Raw genomic sequence first — 9999 nt, 5'->3', positions numbered from 1 at the left:
TCTCGGGGAGAGAGAGATATCAGTGTCTCGGGGAGAGAGAGATATCACTTTATCAGGGAGAGAAACCAATATCAATATCTCGGAGACAGAGATATATCAGTGTCTCAGGGAGGGAAACCAATTTCAGTGTCTCGGGGAGAGTTATATATCAATGTCTCGGGGAGAGAAACCAATATCAGTGTCTCAGGGAGAGAGATATATCAGTGTCTCAGGTAGAGAAACCAATGTCAGTGTCTCAGGGAGAGAAACCAATATCAGTGTCTCGGGGAGAGAGAGATATCAGTGTCTCGGGGAGAGGAACCAATATCAATGTCTCGGGGAGAGAGGGATATTAGTGTCTCAGGGAGTGAGACACAGCAGTATCTCAGGGAGAGAAACCAATATCAGTGTCTCAGGGAGAGAAACCAACGTCAGTGTCTCAGGGAGAGAAACCAATATCAGTGTCTCGGGGTGAGAAACCAATGTCAGTGTCTCGGCGAGAGAGATATATCAGTGTCTCGGGCAGAGAAATCAGTATCAGTGTCTCAGGGAGAGTGATATATCAGTGTCTCGGGCAGAGAAACCAATATCAGTGTCTCAGGGAGAGAGATATATCAGTGTCTCGGGGAGAGAAACCAATATCAGTGTCTCGGCGAGAGAGATATATCAGTAACTACAGGGAGAGAAACCCATATCAGTGTCTCAGGGAGAGAAACCAATATCAGTGTCTCAGGGAGAGAGATATATCAGTGTCTCAGGGAAGAGAAACCAATATCAGTGTCTCAGGGAGTGAGATATATCAGTGTCTCGGGTAGAGAGAGATATCACTTTCTCAGGGAGAGAGATATATCAGTGTCTCAGGGAGAGAAACCAATATCAGTGTCTCAGGGACAGATACCAATATCAGTGTCTCGGGGAGAGAGATATATCAGTGTCTCAGGGAGAGAAACCTATATTAGTGTCTCGGGGAGAGAGATATATCAGTGTCTCAGGGAGAGAAACCAATATCAGTGTCTCGGGGAGAGAGCGATATCAGTGTCTTGGGGAGAGAGATATATCAGTGTCTCAGGGACAGAGATATATCAGTGTCTCAGGGAGAGAGATATATCAGTGTCTCAGGGAGAGAAACCAATGTCAGTGTCTCAGGGAGAGAAACCAATATCAGTGTCTCGGGGAGAGAGAGATATCAGTGTCTCGGGGAGAGAAACCAATATCAGTGTCTCAGGGAGAGAGAGATTTCAGTGTCTCAGGGAGAGAAACCAGTATCAGTGTCTCGGGGAGAGAGATATATCAGTGTCTGAGGGAGAGGAACCAATATCGGTGTCTCCGGGAGAGAAACCAATATCAGTGTCTCGGCGAGAGAGATATATCAGTGTCTCAGGGAGAGAAACCAAAATCAGTGTCTCGGGGAGAGAGAGATATCAGTGTCTCAGGGAGAGAAACCAATATCAGTGTCTTGGGGAGAGAAACCAATATCAGTGTCTCGGGGAGAGAGGGATATCAGTGTCTCGGGGAGAGAGAGATATCAGTGTCTCATGGAGAGAGAGATATCAGTGTCTCAGGGAGAGAAACCAATATCAGTGTCTCGGCGAGAGAAACCTATATCAGTGTCTCAGGGAGAGAAACCTATATCAGCGTCTCAGGGAGAGAGATCTATCAGTGTCTCGGGGAGAGAAACCAATATCAGTGTCTCGGGGAGAGAGCGATATCAGTGTCTCAGGGAGAGAGATCTATCAGTGTCTCGGGGAGAGAGGGTGAGAGATATATCACTGAACAGGGACAGAGATATATCACTGAACAGGGAGAGAAATATATCAATGTACAGGGAGTGAGATATATCAATGTACAGGGAGAGAGGGAGAGAAACGTTTCAACGTACAGGGAACTATAGAGCCAAATGTACAGAAATATATAGAGAGTTGTACAGGGGACCAAAGCGAGAGTTGTATAGAAATATATAGAGAGATGTACTGAGGACTATAGAGAGAGGTCTACAGAAGTATATAGAGAGAAATGTACAGAAATATATAAGGAGATGAATAGGGAACTATAGAGAGAAATGTACAGAAATGTATAGAGAGATGTACAGGGGACCAAAGAGAGAGGTGTACAGAAATATATAGAGAGATGAATAGTAAACTATAGAGAGAAATGTACAGAAATACGTATGGAGAACTATAGAGAGAAATGGACATAAATATATGGGAAATGTTGCAGAGAAATATATAGAGAAAAATATCAGGAAATGTCCAGGAAAATGCGTAGAAATAGACAGTGGGATATAGAGATGTCTACTGAAAAATATAGAAAAATACTATATAGAGAAATACATACAGGAAAATACAGAGAAGTATATGGAGAAACATAGAGAAATCTATAGAAATATGCATAAATATATACATACAAGTGCATAAATACCTAAAATATCCAGAAATACAAATAATTTCCCAAAATATCCAGGAATATCCCTGAAATATTAAAGTTTCCAGAACAATAGGACAGAGAGTATGGAAATGCTGAGGAATCTAACTACAGGCACAGGAGATAAGGGAACAGCTGTGAGAAAGGGGGTCAGTCAACACCAGACTGAGGCTTTGTAAATCTGAAGCACAAAAAGAATCCCTAGTTCAGGATTTTCTTAAGGTTAACAGTCAGGTTCACTTGGCAGTTAGGAAGGCAAATGCAATGTTAACATTCATTTCAAGCAGGCTAGAGTACCAGAGCAGAGTTGTATTGCACAGGCGGTCTAAGGCTCTGATCAGACCACATTTGGAATATGGCGAGCATATCAAAAGAAGGATGTGCTGACATTGGAGGGGGGTTCCAAAGGAGGTTTGCAAGAACAACCCCTGGGATGAAGGGCTGGTCATATGACAAGCAGTCGAGGACTTTGGGTCTGCACTTGACGGAGTTTAGAAGGATGAGGGGAGGATCTCAATGGAACTTACAGAATACTGAGAGGCCTGGATGGAGTGGATATGGAGAAGACTTGAGGGCACGGCCTCAGAGCGAAGGGATGATCGTTTAGGACTGAGATGAGGAGGAATTTCTTCAGCCAGAGGGCGGTGAATCTGTGCAACTCATCGCTGCAGAGGCCTGTGGAGGTCAAGTCATTGAGTGTGTTTAAAACAGAGACAGAATCATGATTGGGCAAGGAATCAAGGGTGTCTGGGAGAGAAGGCAGGAGAGTGGGGTTGATCGAATGGTGATGCATACTCAGTGGGCTGAATGGCCCAATCCTGCTCCTATATCTTATGGTCTAATAATAGTATCCCAAAATATATCGCCAAATAATCCTAAGATATCCTCAAAATACCGTAAAATATCTGAAATATATACCCAAAATATCCCCTAAGCTATCCAAAAAACAAATAATTTCCCAAAATATATCCTCAAAAAATAGGAGAAAGAGATGTACAGAATATTGTAAAATGGTTGGAAAGTGTATCTGTATAAAGGGACCTGGGTGTCCTTGTTCATAAGTTATTGAAGGCTGACATGAAGGTGCAGCAAATTATTAGGGAAATTGAGGGAATGTTAGTCTTTATCACAAGAGGATTTGAGTCCAGGAGGAGGGAGAGTTTACTTCAGTTGTACAGGAGCTTGGTCAGACCACACATGGAGTAGTGTGTGCAGTTCTGGTCTCCTTATCTCAGGAAGGATGTTATTAACACAGAGGGAGTGTGGTGAAGTTACATCAGACTTGTTTCTGTGATTGGAGAGGTGGGAGGGGGAAACTGTCCTGTGAAGGAAGGTCGGAACAAACTGGGTCTAGATTTTCAAAGAATGAGAGGGGAATCTCATTGGAACCTACAAAATACTGAAAGGGGTAGACAGGGTGGATGCCTGTGACAAAAACAGACTGAAAAAGCTCAGGAGGTCTGGCAGCATCTGTGGAGAGAAATCAGAGTTAATGTTTCAGGTCAAGTGACCCTTCTCCAGAAGATAGATGCCAGTGAGATAGTTACCCCAGCTCAGGGGAGTCTAGTACAGGGGTACAGTTTCAAAAACAGAAGGGATCTCCCTTAGGTCAGAGATGAGGAGAATTGTTTTTTTCAGAGAGTTGTGAATCTTTGGGATTCTCCCTCCCAGAGAGCAATGGGAGCTCAGTCACTGATTGTATTTAAGGTAGAGACTGAGAGCTTTCTGGCTCCCCGTGGTGTACAGGGTTAACGGGATGGGCTGGTTGAAAGGCAGTGAGCTGTCAAGCAGCCATGTTCATGCTGAACGATGAGGCAGTCTCGAGGGGCTGAATGGTCTCCTGTTCCTGTGTTCCCAGCCAGTCCCCTAACCTCATTATCCCTGCCCCTCAGATCCCCACAGGCTTTAGTTTTACCCAGCATGGATATTGTAGGGCATTTTAATCAAAAGTGCACATGCAGTCATACAGTTTTCCAGAACAGAAGGCCATTCAATCCAGCCTCCAAAAGAGCTGCCCTGCTACACTCAGAGCACTGTGTAGAGTTTGGGTCTCCTTGCTTGAGAAATGATGTACTGGCACTGGATGGGGTGCAGAGGAGGTTCACCAGGTTGATTCCAGAGTTGAGAGGGTTGAGTTATGAGGAGAGATTGCGTAGACAGGGACAATATTAGTTGGAATTTAGATGAATGAGGGGGCAGTCTTACAGAAACATAAAACTTTGAAGGGAATAGATAAGACAGAAGCAGGGAGGTTGTTTCCACTGGGTGGGTGAAACTCGATCTAGGAAGCACAGCCTCAAAATAGCGGGGGAGCAGATTTAGGACTGAGTTGAGGAGGAACTTCTTCACCCAAAGGGTTGTGAATCTTTGGAATTCCCTGCCCAGTGAGGCTTCCTCGTGGAGTGTTTCTAAGGAGAAGACGGATTTTTGAACAGTAAAGGAATTAAGGGTTATGCTGAGCGGGCGGGTAAGTGGAGCTGAGTCCCCAAAAAGATCAGCCGTGGTCTTACTGAGTGGTGGAGCAGGATCGCGAGGGGCCGAATGGCCTGCTCCTGCTCCTGTTTCCTATGTTCTTATCACTTTCAAACATCTATCAGGTTCTCTTTTGAAACCTCCACCACTCTCCCAGGCAGCGCATTCCAAATCCTAAAACCTCTCTGAGTAAAGACGTTTCTCGTCATCTCACTCCTACCTCTCCTGCTAACAACTTGTGGGAACAGAAAAGCCTTCTTTACCCTGTCATAATTGTTCACAATTTTGGACACCTCAGAAAGATCACCTTTTAAGCTTGCTGGAAAAGGTCAGCAGGTCTGGCAGCATCTGTGAGGAAAATAATCAGAGTTAATGTTTCGGGTCCGGTGACCCTTCCACTTCCAGCAACTTCTGTTTTTGTTTCTGATTTACAGCATCTGTAGTTCACTCGGTTTTCACCTCTTAATCTTGTCCACTCCAAGGAGAATATGCCTAACCTCTCTAATCTTTCCTTGTATCTAAAACCCCACGTTCCTGATGTCATTCTGGTAAATCTCCTTCGCGTTCGCTCCAAGGCTTTAATGTCCATCCTCAAATGAGGTGCCCAGAACAGTATTCCAAATGTGTCCTGACCAATGACGTGTAGAGGTGTAGCAACTTCCTTGCGTTTATAAATGTCAGACAACGCCAATCGAAAACCTCCCCATTCCTTCATGAAAGAACAAGATTCCAGAGGGTCAAATCCTTGCTCTGTCATTCATGAACCAGGATAACTCAAACCGACAGATCTTGAACAGTGGATCCCTTGAATTCTTCACTGTTACATCCCCGAGGGTAGCAGGTGTAGAATAAAAGCTGTTTGGTTCCCTAGCCATGTCTTCTGCCTCGGTAAGCAGTTCTCTTTTTTCCAGTGTTTAATCAAACCGCCTGTCCCTCCACCACCGTTTTGCCATTGATAAAGGTTCCCCCTTTCTCCAAACCACTTATCAGTTCCCACTTTCTTCAATCCTTTTACTTCCGGTTTTTAGACCTCTTCTATATTGTGCTCGGGGTTGATTGTGACCTGCCTTTGTTCACATCTCTACACCTTCAGTCACCTAAGCAGGCCCAGTTTACATCACTGGCTGGCCCCAGGGTTTATCGCCCGTCCCTAGTTGCCCCTTGGGGGCATGATAGTGAGCTGCTGCAGCTCCACCCCACTCCCCACCCCGTGTGATGTAGGGACACCCAGCACAGTGCCCTTAGGGAGGGAATTCCAGGATTGGGACCCAGCCACCCTGAAGGAACGGCGATATATTTCCAGGTCGGGATGGGTGAGTGGCTCAGAGGAGGGGAACTTGCAGGGGGCTGGTGTTCCCATGTACCTCCTGCCCCTTGTCCTTCTGGATGGAAGTGGCCGTGGGGTTTGGAAGGTGCTGCGTGAGGATCTTCGGTGAATTTCTGCAGGGCATGTCGTAGATGGTACACACTGCTGCTACTGAGCGTCAGTGTTGGGGGGAGCGGGATGTTTGTGGATGTGGTGCCAATCGAGGGGAGGCTGCTTTGTCCCTGGGACGGTGTCGAGATTCTCGAGTGTTGTCGGACCTGCCCCCATCCAGGGGCAAGTGGGGAGTATTCCCTCCCCCCCACCTCCTGCCTTGTGCCTAGTTAGTGGTGGGACAGCCTTTGGGGGTGTCAGGAGGGGAGTTACTCTCTGCAGGATTCCCAGCCTCTGACCTTCTGTTGTAGCCACAGAATTGATATGGAGCTGAGTCCGGTTCAGTTTCTGCTCAATGGTAATCCTTGTGGGAATATATCTGGTTTGTACTCTAATGATCTCCTCTTTGAATAAGCAGTATGAAACCTCCAACCATCTACCTAATTAGAATGAGCTTTATTGTCACACGTATTCACATGAGCCCAGTGAAAAGTTTACAAGTCACCACTTACAGTGCCATCTTAGGTACAGATTCTTAAGTACAAATTCTTATGGGAAAAAAAATAGAAAAATAAAGAAATAAAAAGCCCAGCATTACAAACCTTCGCGCCATCTTAGTTACAAAAGTACAAAAATCATAGGAATAAATTAGAAAAATAAAGAAATAAAACATTCAGTACAACAGCCCTTCCAACGCAGTCCACGCCAGCACCTCACCTCCTGTCCACACTGGACTTCACCTCCAGGCTGGGGGTCTGCGCTGAGGCCGGGGGTTCACGCTGAGGCCGGAAATCTGCGATGACTTCACTCAAGCCTCAAGGACGGGAGGTAATGAGAAAGAAGGAAGAAAAACACACAAAGAGAAAAAGGGACTGAGCAGAGAAGAGGAGCTCCAGTGGAGGAGACCTACTGTACTGCCGTCTCAGGAGGTACCTTTGTAAGTGGTGACTTATAAACTTTACACTGTACTCCTCTCGAGTTCATGTGACGACAAAGCTCGTCCTAATTCTAATGTTCCCAATAGTCCTGTTAAATATTTTCACCTTTAACTGTTTCTGTCTTAAACCTAGCATTATGGTGATCACTGTTACCCAAATGCTCCCCAGTCCTGCAATTCGCCCAGAACCCGAACTAAAAACACTGCCTTTCACTCCGTTCCTTTGGCGCCGTCTCTCTGTTGGAATCATCGGAATCCCTCTTCCCATCTGCAGCTCCGATATCTTCCGGCCTTTTGCCCATTATTTGAAATTCAGTCAGTTAATCAGGTTGCCTGATTCACCACAGTCCTTAAATCTGCCATCCTTACCCAGTCTGACCCATGTCGATTGCAGCAAAACAGGTTCACTACTGCCCTTTTAGGCTTTCCACATCCTCCATCCACTCCCCAACTATTCCTGTGCTGTGACCCTGTTCCCTGAGCTGGGTTCCCTTCCAAAAGGCCCCCCATCCCCCTGATATCTCTGCTTTCCCCTGCCTGGCCTGTGCCCTATCCTGAGACCCTCACAGTGATGGGGAGGGGGCGGCGGCATTTTTGATGGTTATTAATTGCTGTGATGTGTGTATTTTACAGAGACTGTGAGGTACCTGTCATTTGCTGCTGTTTTAATCGATCTGCACAGCTTCTGGCAGTGGGATTGACGACTGGACATATCAAGGTGAGCACTCTTGGAACATTGACAAGAAGGACATGAGGTGTACTGTGGGGCGATGGTGGAGAGAGTGTGTCGAGCCAGTGGGGGGAATCTCTCGGGAGCTCACCCAGCGTTATCCCATATATTTCCAGTTCTGGGGGATTGTCACTGGGTCTCAGGATGATCTGCATGGGATGTAGGTGTCCCTGGCATTGCCTCTCATAAAATCAGAAGTGGGGATGTTTGCCGAGGTTTGAACCACGCTCGGCACTATTTGTGACTCCTCACATGCTGAAGCAGTCCATGTTGAAATGCAACAATATCAGGCTTGGGCTGACAAATAGCAGGTAACGTTTGCACCACACAAGTGCCAGACAATGACCAACTCCAGTAAGAGAGACTCTATCCATCTCCCCTTGATATTCAATTGCATTACCATCACTGAATCCCTCCTGAACTTGAATCTTCTCACAGTAAAGACCAACATACCATCCACCTTCATCACTGACTGGCTGCTGTAATTGCATGTTTACCTTCACTGAACAATGGCTGGTTGCACTCCCCGCCAACATTCTATCACCATTCAAATAATCATCGGCCTTCCTATGTTTGCTCTCAAAGTGGATAGCCTTATCCGCATTATTCTGCATTTGCCCACTTGCTCAGTCTGTCCAAATTACTCTGAAGCATCTCTCTGTATTCCTCACAGCCCACCCTTCCAACCAGTTTTGTGTCAGCTGCAAACGTGGAGATTTTGCATTTAGTTTCCTCATCCAAATCAGTAATCGATGTTGTGAATTGCTGGGGTCCTCGTACTGATCCCTGCAGTACTCCACTGGTCACTGCTGGCTGTTCAGAAAAAGGCCCATTTATTCCTCCTTTTTGCTCCCTGACTGCTAACCAGTTCTCTGTCCATGTCAGTATGCTATCCCCAATCCCATGTGCTTTAATGTTACACACTAATCTCTTATGTGGGACATTGTCAAAAGCGTTCTGAAAGTCCAAATAAACTCCATCCTCTGCCTCATCAACACGACTAGTTACTTACTTGAAAAATTCCAGTGAATTTGTGAAGCATGATCTCCCTTTTGTGTTGGATTCTGCCACTGATTTCCAAATTTTCAGCTGTTTTTATAATGGACTCTGGTATTAGCCCCACGATGGACATCAGACTTAGTGGTCTATAATTCCCGGTTTTCACCCAGCCTCCCTTTTTAAATAGTGGGGTTACATTGGCTACCCTCCAATCTGTGTGAACTGGTCCAGAGTCTACAGAATCCTGGAAGATGACCGTCAATGCAGCCAATATTTCTAGGGTCACTTCCTCAAGTAATCTGGGATGTGGATGATCAGGCCTGCAGATTTATCAGCCTTCAGTCCCATCAACACTTCCCCAACACCATTTCCTTACTAATACTGATTTCCTTTAGTTTCTTCCTCTCACTAAGCCCTGTGTTCCCCAACATTTTCTGATTTGTGATTTGCATCATACAACATAAAAACAGGCCCTTCGGCCCACCAAACTACGCTAATCCCGTTTACCTGCACTTGGCCCATGGTGAAAACATTACTCCTCAGATCCCCTCTAAGCCACTTAACTCCTCTCGTTAAACTTACGCCCTCTCTTGTTACTCCCATCTGCTGTGGGGAAGAGACTGTAATGATCCACTGCCTATATCTCTCATAATTTTGTATATTTCAAACCCAGAAGTCTTTGTCATATTGTGGGCTGTCGTTTCTCTGCTCCCTGCCTTGGTTCTGAACTGCTGAGTTTCCGTTAACAGCTTTACAAACCGTGCAGTGGGGCATTTGTCTACCAGCTGAGGGACACAGAGACTCTGAACACCAACTTACCCGTCACGAGCCTGAACTTCTGCCCACCAGGAGCTGCCAGTGGTGACTTACTGCTGGCAACATGTGAGTGAGCAGCCAGCCCTGTGATACCCAACAGCAGCAGGAGGGAGGGAGGAGGTGAGGGAGAGGGAGAGAGGAGGTGAGGGAGAGGGAATGTGGGCTGAGGGAGAGGGAACGTGGGGAGAGGGAGAGAGGAGGTGACTTACTGCTGGCAACATGTGAGTG

General features: G+C 46.2%; 1 protein-coding gene across 1 annotated transcript in view; it reads left to right on the top strand.

Annotated features, from left to right (window-relative positions):
* Nucleotides 1-9999, top strand: part of LOC109925824 (dynein assembly factor with WDR repeat domains 1-like) — an 18600-nt gene that overhangs the window by 2358 nt on the left and 6243 nt on the right. The window contains exons 3-4 of the mRNA XM_048620918.1: nucleotides 7860-7944; nucleotides 9705-9837. Coding sequence (XP_048476875.1) covers nucleotides 7860-7944; nucleotides 9705-9837 — 218 coding nt within the window. The remainder of the gene's footprint in view (nucleotides 1-7859; nucleotides 7945-9704; nucleotides 9838-9999) is intronic.

This window comes from Rhincodon typus, chromosome 49 (genome assembly GCF_021869965.1).
Source record: "Rhincodon typus isolate 14 chromosome 49, sRhiTyp1.1, whole genome shotgun sequence".
NCBI classification, from domain to species: Eukaryota; Metazoa; Chordata; class Chondrichthyes; order Orectolobiformes; family Rhincodontidae; genus Rhincodon; species Rhincodon typus.
The sequence above is the reverse complement of the archived record's forward strand: the minus strand, read 5'-3'. Positions and strand labels throughout refer to the sequence as shown.